This window comes from Onychostruthus taczanowskii, unplaced genomic scaffold, assembly GCF_017590055.1.
Source record: "Onychostruthus taczanowskii isolate IOZ18803 unplaced genomic scaffold, ASM1759005v1 scaffold20, whole genome shotgun sequence".
In the NCBI taxonomy this organism is placed as follows: domain Eukaryota; kingdom Metazoa; phylum Chordata; class Aves; order Passeriformes; family Passeridae; genus Onychostruthus; species Onychostruthus taczanowskii.
The window spans coordinates 6,938,730-6,957,107 of record NW_024499240.1 but is presented as its reverse complement, the minus strand read 5'-3'; the positions used below and the strand labels follow the sequence as shown (position 1 = coordinate 6,957,107).

At 37.7% G+C, this 18,378-nt stretch overlaps 1 protein-coding gene across 3 annotated transcripts in view; it reads right to left on the bottom strand.

Moving 5' to 3' along the window:
- The window catches only part of OSBPL6 (oxysterol binding protein like 6), a 45,906-nt gene that overhangs the window by 4,001 nt on the left and 23,527 nt on the right, over positions 1 to 18,378 (bottom strand). Inside the window, exons 10-21 of one of the 3 annotated variants that reach the window (XM_041403316.1) lie at positions 16,703 to 16,761; positions 16,453 to 16,531; positions 12,084 to 12,249; positions 11,002 to 11,132; positions 8,841 to 8,948; positions 6,379 to 6,516; positions 5,446 to 5,533; positions 4,993 to 5,246; positions 2,578 to 2,715; positions 2,190 to 2,253; positions 1,521 to 1,599; positions 241 to 385 (exon numbers count right to left, since the gene is read on the bottom strand). In XM_041403316.1, the coding sequence (XP_041259250.1) occupies positions 241 to 385; positions 1,521 to 1,599; positions 2,190 to 2,253; positions 2,578 to 2,715; positions 4,993 to 5,246; positions 5,446 to 5,533; positions 6,379 to 6,516; positions 8,841 to 8,948; positions 11,002 to 11,132; positions 12,084 to 12,249; positions 16,453 to 16,531; positions 16,703 to 16,761 (1,449 nt within the window). The remainder of the gene's footprint in view (positions 1 to 240; positions 386 to 1,520; positions 1,600 to 2,189; positions 2,254 to 2,577; positions 2,716 to 4,992; positions 5,247 to 5,445; positions 5,534 to 6,378; positions 6,517 to 8,840; positions 8,949 to 11,001; positions 11,133 to 12,083; positions 12,250 to 16,452; positions 16,532 to 16,702; positions 16,762 to 18,378) is intronic. The other 2 variants (XM_041403314.1, XM_041403315.1) reach the window with 2 other exon arrangements.

Genomic DNA, 18,378 nt, shown 5'->3' with positions numbered 1-18,378 from the left:
CAGTACAGCACACATCTATACAGCAATGGAATATACTGATATAAAACGTTCAGTGGAACAGAATCATACTAACTGACATAGTATTCTCATTTGACAATTTACATTTTATGAATACTGATAAAAGGAATAAAAGATAAAATGTGGAATATGGACTTCAGGAATAGTGAAGAAACAGCTTGATGTACCCTTAAATTACACGGTTATATGAATATAAGATATATATTAACATCTGTATGTTACCTTGACAAAAGTGAGTTTACAAATACAAACACTGCTTTTTGTGTTTCTGATGGTTATCTCTCCGTAGTGCTCTATCCATCTCCTGCCACTAAGAATATTATGTATGCAAGTAGTGACTTTGTTCCAGACATAGTAATCTCCATACCTAAGAAGAGATTAAGAAGTAGTTGGTAACATCTCTTCATCATGATCATTACTGACAAAAAAGTAAAACATTGCTCCTTTATTGTAAAAACAAACCACATTGCCCAAAAACACCCACAGAGATGACAAAGTCCTGTATCTGGTTTCTAATCCTCCTTAGAGAAGCTCACCTAAACTCCAGGGCACAGAAAGCTGCTATAAACCACAAATAAACACATTATAAGCCACTGAAGCCCTGCATGGCCTATTCACTGTCCTCAGAGCAAGACGTGCTTTGGCCACAATTCCTATAGGGGCAGGACAGTGACCCCAAGATTAACATAAGGCTGAATTGAGACTATAAGCAGAAAATGCAATTAAATCACAAATAGAACAAAATACATATGAAAACCATAGCACAAGTGTGGGAAATTTGGACAGGAATCAAGGAAAGGAAGTAGGTAGCCAGGAGCACACTGGCACAGTCAGAGCATCTCTACCATCTACCTCAAATTTATGAGACGGATAAAAAGGTGAAGTGATGCTATACTGGTAGAGGCAGAAAGAAAGGCTGGCTGCAATGTACAGGAGCAATAACACCACTACAAAACCAGAAGACATTTAAAGTACCCATTCCTTGCATATTCTTAGCATTTACAAGCTGCAACTAGTCTCACTGGTGGTGAAACTACTGCTTCTCACTACTCTGCCAACAGGTCCATACAAATTATGGAGAATATTCTTTGGTTTATCCACATTTTGAAAAAAGGCCTTTCATGATCTGGTTGTTCTGAGGGATCACTCAGTGGCATTCAGAGCCTTAGGACAGCACCAGCTGCTGACAGTCCTGCACTGCAGCCTTGATCTGAACAGCTCATCACTGCTGGACACATAAAACATGGGTTCTCTCTCCCAAAACATTTCTATCCCTCTCTCCCCATTACTTTCTAGAGCGTATATTTTTCCTCCAAAACCAAAAATAGATCTTCAGGCTCAAAAATGTTCCACTAGTCCCACCTGAAAACTAAGAAGAGATTAGAGCTGGGCACCAACCCTCACCAGTACAAGCCACATCATGTCTGCTTACCCCAACCCATTCACAAGGCAGCACAGACTGGAGTGCACCAAAGGTTGAAAACAAGAGGAGAGTAGCTTACTTTGGAAGAGTCACATTCAAGGTTCCAACAGGCAGAATTTCCATTGATTTTCCCCAGAATTTGTTTTTCCACCTGATATCTGAATATAACAGTGAAATACTTAAAAAACTGAAATGACCAAGGTCTCCCCCTTGCACTGATCTGTGTGGCACCAGACTACCCAGTTCAAAACAAAGCAGTAGATAGTATAAATTTGCCATGAAAATACTAAAGAAAAAATACTAGAAAATTAAATGCACCGCAACAACACTAGGTCAGAAAAACTAAATATAAGTTTAATTAAGAATCATGTCTGTGCTGCATGATTGTCAAATGTCTTGTGCAAACATTCAATACAAATTAAAGGCATACACCAGTAGGCACAAGGAAAGAAAGAGTAATTTTTTCAACTGTAAAAAGAACTGCCTGTGTTTGTAAGAAATAGTAATTTTATTGGTAAAAACTTTTAAATGGGAGAGTATAAACATGCTGCAAGTGCAGGGGAAGCTGTAACATGTTTGCTCACTGTTAATGAGAATTTGGAGTAAAATAGATCATCAGTTTATAATACGTCACTTCAAAATAATAAGTATAGAAATTCTGGGTAAGTTCCAAATGAAAAGCTCAGCTTTCACAAATTTTTTACTTCACAATAAAAAAGGAGTTACGCATTTGAATTAAAAAGTATACCTTGCCAAAACACAAAGTTTTTCGATTCACAGTGACAGGCCGAAATGGGAGGATGGTGGCTAACCTGAAACACAGTTTGGTTGAGTCAAAAACATTTAATTTTCATTCCTAAGACAGTACAATTGTTATTGCAATATGAAAATACTAAATAGCTCATGTTGCTATGAAAACAGATACAACTTAAGTGATTGTACTTAAAACAATTAGCGATTACTATAAAGATGTATTCCTTCTAGCCTTTAATGAAGTCCACTCATATCAACAATATTTATTTACTTCTAAGAAAGCAAACCATTCTAAGTAGAAAGAGAAATGGGATTATTCTATAAAATGAAGAACAAAAATGTATAAATCTAAATAGGAATGTCTATCTAGACACAAGGTTTACCTGCTCTGAGAAAAATCGAAATCCTTTGTCTTCTCTAATACATTCATAAGTTTCACCAAGCACTGGGTTAAATGGCTTGCTTCCTGCTCTAAAATACGTAGAGGCATAGCCTGATGCTGCAAAGGCAGCTATGAGAACCTGTAAAAATACAGACCAGAACATGAGAGGAGGCAGACACTCTTGTGTATGTGCCATCACTGTGTGGTAGCACACAACTCTTTCTGCTCAGAGTGACAACTGGAATAATGAAGCATGCCTGACAGTGAAACCATGCATCCCAGCCAGAACCAGTATAAACTTTATTTCTTCTGTTGATATAATTTCTTTTTCTTCATGGCTTCATTCAGTCTTTTAACAGCCCCTTAAAATGACAATCTGCACATGACACAGTTTTTCTGCCTTTGACCAGGCTTATTATTAGTGACCTGAAACAGACCCAGCTCTAGTCCTTCTTCCTGAATAAACATTATTTAATAACATGTAATTATAAGACCACATACCATTTTCCTATGGGAACTATTTTATTTACTGCCAAACATAAACACCTCCCACTTAGGATGTTCTTAGTCCAGAGTTATCTCCAAATCTTCCACACATATGCAGCCTTAACAGCCAGCCCCCTTGTCTATATGTACAACCACAATTTAATCATCTCTAAGCCAGGCCTGACTGGGACTAATAACTGAAGGGACATGCCATGGTTATTTAGTTTACGGGTCACATTTGCAGAGTTAAAAAAAAATCACATCAGCCAGTCAGAAGTCCAAACAAGACTTCAGAAAAACAATACAGGGATAAAAATGAGTCAGCTATTGGCAACATATATTTGCCTAGTAGGACAAATCTTTAACCAGGTTCCCCACTCCTCCTGCTAGTGAGGACACATCCCCCATGTGAGGTTTTACGTGCTTTGTTTTCTTCCCACTCTGTAATGGGTGCTCCATTCTCTATTCATTTTGTATTGTTCAGAAATGCAGCATCAACAAAATTAACATTGTTTTCACAAGTTTTTCTTCAACAGTAAAAACCTCCATTCCTCTAAAACTGTTTTCAGATTAATTTCAACTTCCTTTTCAATTTAACTCTAGGACACTGCAGGGAAATGAAGGAGTTTACTATCCTTGTGATACAGAGAGCAATGGAAAAAAAAAAGGTTTTCCACGACTTTTGGATGCTTACTGAAGATAGCAAACAGGGAACAAGCAGTAACACATTCACAGCATTGCTGCCATAAGCTTTGGGTATTCAGCTCTTTTCCAAGTAGTCCCATATGCCTCAGCTCAGGTGTGCAGTTTGCATTTTTAGGCATGCTGTATAAAAGTTTGGTTGTATTCCCAAGTACTGCAGTAGACATCTGCAGCAGAGAATGGGATTGAATCCACATTTCCAAGGAAACTTTCAGTTGCACCATGGCTTTTCCTTCCTGAATTCTTCCTACTACTTCAATACTGACCTTCCAAACTTTCAATAAAGGCAGCAATCAGTCTGCTTTACTCATTACAATTCTGCTCACTCCTTACAGAATCTCCCTCCTTTTGTGAGGGATAGAATTACAGAATACTCTAAGTTGCAAGGCACCCACCATGATCACCTCCTGAGTCTTGTAAGAAAACAGAATGTGATGATTAATAATTCAAATCCCTTTCTCAAGATAGGTTCAACTTCTTCAGTGTTTAGGACTCCTCACTCTTCTGCAGGCCCTGTGAACACGGCAGTTCAGGGACTTGAGTGTGTGACTGTGTGACAGCCAAAGGCAACCTCTCTTCTCCCAGCTATCCACAGTGCTGCAAACCCATACCAGGGAACAGCAGGTATCTTCAGCAACAATGCTGCCAACTTTCCCTGACAGCCTTTCCCTGCATCTTCTGAGGAAAAGGAGACATGACAGATCAAGGCACCCTGAGAGCTGAGCACAGGCTGCTGGCTGTCAGTAAAAAAACCAAAACAGGCTTAGAGCAGAGTTGAAGTCAGGCTGCCCAGGCAAACTCTGTTCTGGTGTTTTGAAACTTCTCTCTTAGAAATTACCTGGGAGGACACCTTATTCACACCTATATTGATCATAATGCAGCCACAGACTTGATTAACTCTTGAAGGCTGCTGGATTTGATCACTGAAAGCCAGGAAAGGATGCTGCAGGGTTAGAAACTGCCAATGCCTACATCTACAATCATAGAGCATGAGATCAATTTCAAATAAATGAGTTTCAAACTGCAGGAGTTGGTTTGAGGTCAAGAAAAATCCCTCAGCCTTGCTTAGATCAAACCTAACACATGTAACTGCTCACAACACTTTTGTGACCCAGCAGGGAGGTCTGTTGTCTGTGACCAGGAGGAGAAAGAGATGACCCTGCACAGACCCCACTCAACAGCTCCCTTTTTAACACAGACAGAAGAAGAGCTCCCCCAAATGCATTACCATGCGCTCATAAGGATCATCTGTTTCAGCAGCCTTGTCCAAGAGTTCACTGTATTCCAGCTCTTCACAAAGATGTTGCAAGGTATTCAGAGGTTCATTTAGCTCAACTGGCATGGATACTTTGGAAAGATCTTTGCCAATGTTATTTCTCAAAATATTCCACAGATTGATGTTACTGGTGTCAGGGCTGGGAGCTGGGAGACAAGTCCTCCGTCCATTTCTGAATGCGCCTCCTGTCAGCTCACCATTAAGAACTGGGAAGGGAAGAAAAACATTGTCATAAGAAAGCACCAGACTAAGAAAAACAGAGCTCTCCATTCAACCAAATCACTGCCAGAACAAGCAAGCCCAACTTCATTGTTTTCAGCTGAGTTTGGACTTGTATTGACATGCAGTAATTCTGGTACATGAACATAACCAAGGTAATTTCTCAAAGTTTGAAACACAGTATACTTTGCCGAGAAATGTTGTCTGCAACACTGGTGTTGTCCTCAGATATATTGTCACTCACATCACTGATATAAGATTCATCATCAGAAGCCTAAAACATAAATTAAAACATCCATTAACTCAAATACATATAAAATATACTGACAAAACAGACGAAAATAGTTAACTGAAATGCAAATATTAAAAAAAATCTCTATCCAATTAAAACTATTAGCAAATTGAACTGAATATTTCAATCTGTCCATAGTGCAAATGCACTAAAAATGTCAAAACAAATGCTACATTGTGCTCACGTTTCTGAATTCCTTATTATCCAAATACAGACATGAGATCTTCAAGTAAGATCAAGGATGAAAAAAATTGATAACATAATGCACTAGGGATGGGAGGTGAGAAGAGATAGTCAGATTTCTGCTGTTTATAAAGAACCAAACAATAAAACGTGACTTATGTTTCAGCAAACAAATTATGTAAACATCAGTCTATCATTTTGCAAAACAAGAATCTCATCAGCATTAAGAATATTTTTAAAAAATTTTTACACAACTGTTTTTTTCAAGAAATATTACTTTTTTGTCTATTTCTCTCATTACAGAGAATAATTTTATATACATACGTAGTAGAAGATTTTTTTAAAGAATATTTGAAAATCTAAATTTAATTGACTGCACAGCCAGCTCTAACTGTCTGTGTCATCCTTTGGTGGAACTGCCATAGCCTGGAAAGGACATGTACTGAACAGAAGTTACTGACACAACTAACTTTCAACTCAGGGAACTCCCGCATCTCTTTATGTGATCTCAGGTTTGTTTATCTACACTTTACACATTCTGATACCTTTTTATTCTAAGTAGCATTACTAAAAATAAAAAAAAAAAATCACTAGTGGTAGCACTACCTAACTGTAGCTGCCACATGCTGTCACACACAGCCTACCTCATTTTCTGACGAGCTGGCAGACAGAAGCACTTCCTGTGCATCAAAGAACTCTGAAACAGATTCAGACATAGAGAGCCTGCTTTCATTAGAAACTTGCTGAGACAGTGGCAAACTGACATGAATTTGTTCACCCGCCTGTAAATAAAGCACAGAAAAGTAAAAGTATTATTTCTAATATTAAAGAAATACACATAGAAGGGTTAAATCACCTGAGTAAGATTTCTATGACACATACAAGCACAGTGTAAAGACAGCATCTTAGTAGGACTGTGTGTGCACCTAAGAGATGAGACTGAGGATGACAAAATAAAGTGCATTTTGAACCGTGGGATACATGTTTTCATTTGAGGCCTGCCCAGCATCTACTGCCAAGTTTTAGCAGCATGAAATTGCAGATCTAGCTCGCTATGCAGAGAATTGATTTTGTGGACAATAGCTAGATTGTGTCAGACAAGTTCAGCCATGAATTTCAGATTAAATGTCCTCTGGTAATAACAAATTACATCACTGGGAGCTAGTTTTGATACAACTAAAATTTAATTATAAAGATTTATAAGGTCTGGGAGTTATAAATTACTTTCCAAATAAATGACCTTGTGAATCAGTTTAGTAACAATGTTTGAAATATTTGAATATTTAGGAGGATAGCTATAATATGTATTTTTATGGGCTTTTATTCTATGTTTACACTCCAGATCTCATTTGCATTATGCCATTAACACTGACCCAATACTACTAAAAGAAATGAACTCTCTATGTTTTATTATAAAGAACTGTAACAGCAAAGTCAAGGATTCAAAACGGTGCTATGTTGATGTCAGCAGTGCAGCAAGCTGAAACAGTGAAATATACCCTCCTCTTCTTGCTAGTGGGATACCAGATTTCAATGTTACCATGCAGGCCATCACATTAAGAAAAAATTAAGTTGCTCTTCCTGTACCATTTTACCACAGGATCTGCTGCTGTGGAGGGAAACAGATCTTGGACTTAATCCCTTAATTCATACAGCATGTTGCTGCTGGGAGATAATACAGATGAAACTACTGAAGCCCTTTTAAACACGGTTAACTCTTCAGATTGCAACACAATCCCCGTTAATCTTATTCCAGAACTCCTGCATATGGTTTTGTTGACATCTTAATGCTGTAAAATTATTCTATACAGTTACCTCAAAAAGCACTAACAAAACATCCCAAAAAAACATAAACAAGCCAGGAAGTCAAAACCCATTTCTTTTTCATTAGGACTTATAAGATTGTAGATGGATTGTGATGCTTGATGACTCATAATGAAAACAGAGGCTCATTTTACCGTAATCATTACAGGAAGTGACCAAAATTTTGAGGTTTCACATAAACTAGAGGGACTTGGAAAAATACACATGCTCCTACCTGAAAAAGACCCTCACACAGGCATTATCTACATGCTGCAAGATTAGAGAGATATATATAAAACCAGCAAGATAAGTGAATGAGAGTTCTGGAAACTTCTTTGAAAAACTTCTTCAGTCAGGCTTACTTCTACAGAGACAATGATGAACAACTGAAAAAGGAATAGCTAACCAACAAAAAATACAGAACAGAAGTTCATTGCCCAGAACTTCACTGCAGACTGCTGTGCTGTGGCACCACTTCACTTCTATGTTCTGTTGCTAGCCTCCAACATGCTGGATTCTTGGAAAAATTGTTTAGACAGTTTCAGAAAGCAAATAAACAGAAACAATTTTACCTTTCTTGCTTGTTGGAAGAAATAACTAGGAGACAAGACTATGTTAATTGAAATGGCATATGCACAGAAAAAAAATAGTGGAAATGACAAATCAAAAACATTTTTGTAAAATGCAAGCAGAATGGTTGCCAAAGTGACCATACTAATTGTAATATATTATAGTCCACAAATTCAGATTGTCACGAGGGAAGCTCACTGTTATTAACACAAATGTTTGTTAATCTGTTGACTAAGGAAAGCAAAACAAGAAAAACTAGATGTTGCAAAAAATATTAGTGCAGTGCTTGGTTCATGGACTGAACCTTTTGATTTTAACAGTACCGCTCAAGATTCTAAACGTGATACCCTTTAGACACTTGCAAAATCAGGTCATTAAATAATTAATTGTTCTGTTGATTTGGCAAGAAACTAAGGTGCAGAATTGGTTAGCTACTGTGTGATACATTCAAATACAGTAAAACCTCACTAATTCCCACAGCCAACAATTAATTATCCAAAACTGGAGTCCTTCTCTGTTCCTCTAAAGAGACCAAGCTGAGTTCTTTCATGTCTGACTTACGGAAAACAAGACTGAAGTTTTATTGTAGGTAAGGAAATATAACTGACTTTTTCTATGATTGAACATTTGCCAATCTGAAAAATTCAATAATTTTTCAGATGTGTTTCAGCTATTTAGTGAGAATTAGCAAGGTTTGTTCGTACTCTAAATCCATTAAAGGCCAAAGTCTTACCTCATCAGGACTAGGGATAATATTTACACTGACAACCTGATCACAAATAACAGATTCTGAATGTATTCTGTTCAAGCGACTCCTTAGTTCAGCATTCTGGTTGAGAGCCTTAAAATAAAAATTGCACATTTCATTTAAAATTAAAATGCAAACATTAAAAAAAAAGAAAAATAAAAAAATTTAAAAATTAAAAACAGAAAAGAAGAAGGAAAAAAGCTTCTTTCCAGCAATTTCCTAAAAAAAATCACAGAACCTCCTTTCTTTCATTTATAGGGAGATACCTGTTTTGAGATCCTCTCCAACATTATTTCATCTTTGGTTGCTTTGCCTTCACTGTTTTTCAGGAGAGAGGAGGGACAGATGTTCTCCCACAATGTAACACTGGCATTCTCCCTTAGTTCTTCAGAGAGCTCTTTGGCAGGTGTACTGGTGGGTTATGCACATTATGGAAATGGGGAGTGAACGCAGCAACAAAGAGTGAAACTGCAGAACAATACATGGGAACTACCCACAAAATGCCCAAAGAGGCAATTGTTGGTTTACAACTATACAGCCTCCTCTGAGTCAAGGTTCTTAGCACTCAGAGGCTGCAAACAGAAATTGCTTCCTTTCCAGTAAAACCAACATATTGGCTAGTATCATTGTCTACCCACCCAGATCAATTATTGTCTATCATTGGCTACCCACCCAGATCAATTTTACAGGTTTGTAAATTGTACTTATTTCAAACTACTGATCCACTACAGTATCACAAATTCCAACAGAATTCAACTGATGTTTGGTATCTGCTGATTTTTCTCCTATTCTAAAGTCCAAGCAAGATTATAAATTTGGGTGCATAAACATGTATTTTCTGTTGGTTGAAAAGACCAGTGTGTGAGATTCTGAAATTCAGAAGTATAATATGCTACAGATCTAGAATACGGCTGACTTAACCTTAATATATCCCCAGCACTGAGGATTATAGAAAAGAACAGAGAGACATCTTGTTTCAGTAGAAAAGGATTGTTGCAATGGAGTAAGAACCTTCTTCTGTCTCCCCGTAGTGCAAATTGAGAAATAGATTGCATGAATGTACTAAAACAAAGACCAAAGGAAAATAGGTAAGCTTAAACTGTCACTGAACAGTTTAAATTACCCAATTTTGCTTTGTTCTGAAATGGTCTGGGCATGTTCCTGGTTGACATCCCTCAGAGAGGGAAGGTAATGACTAACAGCAGCCTGATAGTAGCTTCTTCAACAGCTCAACCCTGGTCACAAGACTGGACAAATCCAGTCACAGTGCATTTTCCACTTCCTCTCCACCGAGGCTGTGAACTAATGTGTGACAGTGACTTTCAAACTAATCCTGGAAGCCCGGATCAAGAAGAAAACATGATCCCCTCTTTCATGCAAGTTGCTAATAAATATGCACAGGTCTTAGATAAATTTGTGTCAATAACCAGAAATGGTTACCCTTATCTCTTGGCCCTAAGAGAAGTCAATCTGCACAAGAAGATATACATCTGCATCTATAGAAAGGTTTGTCTTTAAACATCTGCTCATACTTCTTGCAGATGCAGTCCTCTACACCAATCCAGCAAATGCTTTTATGCTTCCTTGACAATGAATTTGGAAAAATTGAATTATTTTGCAGCCTGAGGATTTATTGTTACTAATTTCTTCTCCCCCGTTAAAGCAAATTACAATTTTCCTTTAGCTGAAGTGGGAGAGACACTGGAGAGTTAACAGGTCTGCATCTGGAAATCCAATTTACCCACGACTATATTGCAACCCAGGATTCCTTTTGGATTTAGAGACACAGACATATAAAATAAATCCAACAATATATGGTGAAAATTTAAAACTTAATTACAAAAACAAGAATATTTCATTGGCTGTGCTGGAACAGCTCCAAGAAAGACACCTAGCATTTGTATAAAACCTTTTGATCCTTTTTCTTTACTTTGGAAAACCATAACAGATACATGCTTACACAAATTATATCCTTCACATCCACATGCAGTGAGGTTAGATCTACATCATAACAGAATATGCCATAGCTCTGGCTGAGAACTTGGCTTTTTCTTGTCTCCTTTGAGGTGAAAGGAAATGGCCAAAATACAAAAGGAATAATGCACCGGGCAAGACAGATGTGCTTGAAATCAAATGAATAACATACCTGAGAGAGGGACTGTCTGAGGTGAGCTATTTGAGCATTGTGGCCTGTAAGATCCTGCTCTGAAACAATCTGTTTAAGCTTCTCCTTCTCTATAGCTATGCTGTTAAAGGCAGACTTCAAAAGAGAATGCACTGAGCAAAAAGAAAAAAATAAAACAGGTGTTTCCTTGGCTACAGAAATCACATTGACATCTCACAATATTTCAGCAATAAAGGCAGACAGTAAGACTTCCATCCCACAGTAATGGACATTTGAAACAAGGGCCTGAACTCAAGTAATCCATGCCAAATTAAGAACACACACTTACAGCTTGAGATTGCAATGTGCATACCGTATGCTCACACATATCTCATCTGAGCATATTCTTGGTGCTCAACATATGGAAAGGTGCATATTTGGAAAAACTGTGCCCAATGTGTGTTATTTTCTTTCTGGTTTTTATTTGTACGTTTCAGAGTAATAGAAACATCAGTTCTTCTAGACTTAATATGGTACTAATAAAGAGGATTACTTGGTCTTTAAACAGGTTTTGAATTTTTTAAGATGTCAGTCTCACTTTTTTTTTTCTATGCTTGTTATATAACAGGAAATTGATAAGAAAACCTTCTTAAAATGGTATTTTTCAATTTGTAGGACCATTCACTTACTGGCAATAAAATTGCAATTCAAAAGTACATTCCTGTAATAAGCTATTTTTCCATTGATTCCATTGACATAGAAAACATTGCACAAAAATTATTTCACATGATGATGTGCAGCAGTTACATTCTGAATCATCTTTGGGGAGAAATAACACATTTTGTTGAGGAAAAAAATGTTTGCAAATTCTGTCACTTATTTACAGAATGGAGAAAGCAGATCAGAAGTCTTGGAAAGCAATTTCAGAGTTTACCTATCTCTACATTTATGACATGCATGGAAAATATAAGAAGGACAATATATACAGCCTTTGTGTAAGGAACCTGAACAGCTAAAAACTCTTCTACAGTATCACCCAATGCAGATGAAAGCCCTGGCTAAGTGAAGGCAATAAAGAAACACAGAGAAGCACATTATAGGGAAGGCTTGGCATCTCCAGCTACCTTTTTGTGCCATCAAGCAGAATTCTTCTTGAAGCTTCATGTACTCAGTAGAGCACTCCAGAGGGTCTGCCACATGGCTTGGGGGAGCCTGAAACTCAATGTCTGCACAGAGGTTGGGGTTGGATGAATGCAGTCGGACAGGTGACATCGTAGCACTGAAAGGGACCTACAGTGGGAAACAGAGAAGAAATGTTCTATAAGGTGCACCAAAACTTTTGACTCTGTTGAAGCAAGCCAAAAATTTCTTCTGAAAAAACTTAGTTCACAATGTGAACAATATGGCAAGAGTGAACATGTAACTTCTTACTCTCCTAAATCTCAGCACAGATGATGCAGACTTCTCTTGAATTTTTTCACTGAAATAGAAAAAAGAAGGCCTAAATACACAGCTAACACCTAATGATGGAGTATTTTAATTCTAACATTTATAGAACAAGGATTATTTCCTAATTAGAAGATTACTGGAAAATTGAACCATGAGACATGTTCCTTTATATTTGGACATTTGAGAGTAATTGTAGATTAGTCTGTTGTTGCAATACCAACATTTGAAGTATGAAAGTTCCCCCACAGATCTAGAAACAGGATATAATATTATCAGATATATCATTGAAGTTTTTCAAAACTAGTAAATCTTCAGTTGAAACTCACTGTACTGGCAATTATGAAGAGGGAAGAAGCATACAGTCTTTCTATTTTCTTTTTAACTAAACAAACAAACAATAACATCAAAATAAAATCAAAACTGCCTGATTTGCATTTAAAATACATGGACCATAAATAAATGCAGAGAGATACAGTTTAGTAAGACAGAGCAAAGAATTTAGTTCATTATCTTTCCACTTCACTTTTTCCTCTACTTTTCAGGTACAGTAATAAAAAAAAAAAAAAAGTAATGCAAAACTTTCTAAGTTATATATACATGTATCATGTACTGAGCAGCTACCTGTATGCTGCATATGCACTGTATGGCTACCACTGCTATATAAGTGATGTGTGTGCAAGAGTACTTTGTATTTTACTTTAATATTACCATTTACATGCATTTATATGAAAATCAGGCCAAGAACACAATTTTCAACTGTAAATGCAACAGAAAGACATGCAGAACTACATCTTGTCACTTAAATATTAGCCACTGTTTAATGTATCAAACACTGTTTAGTACATTAAATCTAATTAATTTCATTAGATTGATCAAATGCATAAAGCAAGCATTTTCACACTGCAGCCCATGTAATTATTTAAATATGAAAAATGGGGCCAAAATATAAAATGTCTCTTCCAAGGCATGATAAAGAGCAGAAGTTAACATAAAAAGTCATATTACTAACAATTATTATCAACAGATGAGTTCTAGAACCACTGTCATCAGTGGCTGAACTTGGTACTTTGTTATTTGATTCGATCAGGGAACAGTTTTATCAATTCCTTTCTGTAAAAGCTGACATCAATACACATTTTAGGTTTAGGTTCTGATTCTCCAATGAAACCCTCAAAATCCTGTCCAATCTATTAATCATTCCACTCATGAGTATACTCTGTGAAATACATTTTCAGTGCTGATCTTTCTCAGTTTCCAGGTACATACAGTACATTAAAGAATAACTCTATGGCACCTATCTAATATAAGTTTATTCCTCCTGTCATGTGCTTTGATGTCCACCTATATCAACAAAGTACTTATTTTTTTACTGGACTTCATTTTATCCTCATATCAAGAAGAATTTGTTAACAGAAGATGTAAAATAAAGTCCTTCTATTCATACTTGATATTTAACCCTTTATTTTCTTCACAATTACCAGATTGCCTGTCTCAAGAGCCCAGCCTAACATTAGGTGAATGGACTACTGTGGCTAAACGTAGGTTTATGACAAATTCGTTGTCCAAAAATTTTCCCCTCCTTAAATGGGAGAGCATGTTTCCAGAACTTTCTGACTGGGAGCAACACAAAGCTTCCACTGCTCTGGGTGGCTCCAGGAGGGCAGAGTGGGTATCCATGCTGTACCTGTGTGTATGGAGAACATACCCAACCCTCCAGAAGGCAGGAAAGAAGCTGACACCAGCAACAATGCCAGAGCTTGAGGGAGAGAGGGAGAGTGCCCCCAGCTCCACATGCCTGTGGTGATGGGGGAGGCTGCCCAGACCCACAGGGACTGGCAGAGCTGCAGGCAGGCTGCCCACACATGCAGGGGGCTCTTTAGTCACTCTCTGATGAATCAAGCTGAAGAGATCTGCTTTAGAGCCACCATTTCTGCCTCAAACCTCAGCTGGCCAGGCTGAAAAGAAAGATTTCTGCAATGATGTTTATTGAAAAAATACTATTTTCAATTAAGCCCTATAAACAAAATTTCCATGTTCTACAAATATGTCACACTACTTGCAAGAAATACACATTCATATGACAGAGACAAGTAGCCTTGCTGACTGCTTTAAATTCAAGAACCAAAAATACTGAACTGTTGATTGACATGAACTCTCCTCATAAGCATTTTTTAGAAAAGCTTCCAATCTACTTTCCATAACAGATTAAAAACCACCACATTAAACAGCCATTTTCATTCTCTTGAATAGGCAACAGTCCAGGAAACACTGCCAATATACTTCTCTTCCCCTTTCTTCCTTTCATGGCTGTGGTTTCTCTCTGTATTAATGGTGACTTGATCCTGACTTTACCACCCATTCTCTTTCTGGTTGTTTTTAATTGTTGTTGCTTTGAAGGTTTTTGAAAAAATATTTAGCTTCTTGATCCATCACTCTAGTTTTCTCCATACAGTCACTTCTACACATAACCTCAGATGAACCTTGTCCCAACTTCCTGCTTTACACCAGAGGCGTTGCACCCACTCATCCATCACCTTCTTCAGAATTACATGCTCACATAGGAACAGACTGCTCCTGGCCAAGTGGGTTGTAAGGAAAACCTCTTTCTGCTGTGCATTTAGCTGATATAATTCTGTAACCCTCAGCCTATGCACTCAGCTTCACTGTCTGGGAGAAACAACCATTTTGTACATCAGCCAGGAAGAACAGGAGTACTGCAGCAGCCACAGAGTCATTCTGGTGCCTCTAGATTTCCTTCCTCTTGCATTTTTTCCAGCTCCTCCAAAACATCCCTCAACAGGTCCTCACTTGAGCTGCAGGTAAAAACTCAGCCGCTCCCTGTTCCCTTAGTGCCTTCCAACCCAAGTCCAGCTGCCTTTGCCTACTGAAGCACTCCCTAGGTGAGGAGTACAGCCCTTGCCAAAGCTGTTTAGCTGCTGCTTACAGCCTCCCAACACCACTGCTCAGCCCTGCAAACTGGGAATCAGGCAGATTTCTGTGCTAGGCAGGCAGACCAACACAGTCAAAACAGCAATCAATTACAGAGCACACATTCAGCATCAACTGATTAGAGAGGAATACATTTAGATGAGTTAATTTCGAAGCTGGAGAAACACTGATATGTCTCATATGTTTTAAAAGAGCACAGCAATAACTGTGTTTGTGGTTCAGCTAGCAGAAGCTCAAGATAGTTAGGCTTAAGCAGAAAATATGTCAGATATAGGGGAATTTAGCTTCTGTCTAGAACAGCTGCAATACTTCAACCTGCTGAAGACATTCACTGCTTGGGCTAGATAAGGAGTTTGCATCTAAAGCTCACTTCAGTCTTTGGCTGAACAGTCCTCCCTATCTAGCTGTTGCACTTATCTGCTGATGGACTAGTACAATGTCTATATTGGGCTTAATGAGTACTTTCTTGATAAAGCAGCAGCTGAAGATATCCTCTTGATGGCCACTCAATTTCACAAACAGGACTTGCCACAACTAATTCCCAGCCCTGGTGCTGATTTCACAGCTCCCTACTTTCTGACAAAGACTTAGAGAATTAGCAAAACTGCATACGGACACTGAGGTAGTAATATGACTTTTTGGGATTATGGAACGTAAACAAAGTGCCTCAAATGAAAAGGCTAACCTTATACTACTTATAAAAGTATCAGGAGATTTTATAATTCCGTGGCTATTTGTAACAAATCTCCTTAGTTCTATTGTCTTGCTATAACTGTCACAACATCTTTTAACATAATTTGATCTTTTTTTTCTATTTTGTATAGTCTGTCAAAGACTTATTGCGTGCAGGGCCTGAGTCTGTCATTTGCACTTACATAAAGAAGGAGGAGGGATATGTACCATGTAAACGAGCTCAGACCCACATTTATGGAACACATTTGTGTTGGGCCTGACCACTTCTAAGAAACTCAGTTGAAAGTGGGTAGCACGGACACCTCCAAAAAGTGCAAGAAACATTTTCATAAGGTTATTACACAACCAAGTTACACAGCTTCCCATCCTTAGAGCTATCCCTTGATTTTTAAATCCACTCACTGTTGTAGCCACTGCAGCTGCCAGTCTCTGCCGGCGTCGTGTTGTGCTGAACTGGCCCTTCGGTGCCGGCCCTTCCTGACAGTGAATGCAAGAAAAGAAGGAAGTAGAAAAAGAGAAGGGAAGGGGTGATGGGACACAGGAAGATGAAAGGTGATCAGAAAAGGGAGAGGGAGAGTCTTTAAGTGGGTTTCCATTTTGTTAACTCTTATGGCCTACACATGTTGAGGTCATATCATGTGTTTTCAGCTGTGCATGCCAGAGACATAAAAAGCTGGATACTTCACTAAAATTATCTCCAGATGAGTTGGACTGCAGTGCACTCACTAAGGCTACAAAAATAAAAAAATCAACTAGCATTGCCATTCAGTTATAAGGCAATAATGGAATAAGAGAACAAAAAAGATGCTATAGCATGCCAGAAAATAAAATAAAAATCTGGAGCCACTTGACCATTTAGAAGATGAATTCTGAAAGAGATCACTTTGCAACAGTGGAAGTGCATAAACTGTGGTCACTGAAGATGCATGTGGCTCAATGGTAAAATTTTTCAATGTGTATGTTATCTAGTGAGTTTTCTGAAGTAAACATTCCTGTACATAGCTCTGGCATTTCCACATCCATCCTTCAGCCTATTGAATCATTTTCACCATACATCACTTTTTTGAGTTACACCTGTTTTTCCCATACATTACTGAAGGCTTGACTTCCAAACCAAGGCAAAAACTAAGATAAAGGAGCAAAAATAAAAACTAGGTATTTCAACAACTGCTTCCTTTTCTACATGTCTAACTTGTGGCATCATCCTGCTTAATTTTACATTTATTTTACTAGCAAGAAAATTTTTCACAGTACATTAAAGTCAAGCAAGTAACTGTCTAATGCAGAGGAGCTCCATATCTGTCATAAAGTCATTCTATTTAATCTTTAATGAAAATTGCATTATTTTCAAGCCATTTTAAGATTTTGGAAGACTAGGAAATACACCTCTCTGCCTTTAGAAAATGATTCTCAATTCCTTTACATTTTTCTTTCGCTGCATCCTATAGCCACTACAGCATTTTTAGATCTATATACATTTTTACTTTTTTTTTGCAAGAAGCCTGATCATCATACAAATAACAAAGTGTAGACTGGATACATGAACACCATGCTGAAGAACAGGATATTTTATTTCAAGTATTAGCTGAACTGTCTTGCTTCTATAAAATTCCCAGTAGTGTTGCTACAGTGGAGAATGGCCAAACACTTCACCCTCTGGCTGATATTAGTGGCAATGCCACTGACATTTGGAAGGGTTGTCTAATGATCACAGTAGAAGACTTGTGGTGCAATATTTTATACAATTCTCACATTAAAAAGACGTGTACATAACCTCTGAGAACAAACTCTGTTAAAGCAGAGAACAGGTCATATGCATAATGTAAAGCTCTTTGTGCTCCACAAAAATATGTCCATCTTGTGAATAGCAGTATGGAAGAATATTCTTATTTAAATAGTAGGGACAAATCTATGTACAGAGAGAGATTTGCACAAATTTATATGTATAGAAGATTATGAATGCAGGTATGCATTATTAAAATGGGAATAGTGAGCTTTGCAGAATCACACACTCTCCTCAACACAATAGAAAGTGAGGTCATAAATCTGAGTTACCATAAAAAGAAATACTTAAGGGAAAAAGCAATAACTAGTCTGGGTCTGGTTTCAGTTCTGAGCTGAAAGCCTCAGTAAAGCAAGATGATTTTTCAGATTACTCCATAATACACAGCTCTCTATTAAACTATTCCCCCTGTGAAGTCTTGAGCTTTTGCGGGAAACCAAAATATCACTGGTTCTTTACTGTTTTGCAGTAACATTTTCTTTTTTCTTCCTTTGAAGCTGTCGTGAGAATGATAACTTAGCCTTTCACCCAAAGGGAAATAAAAT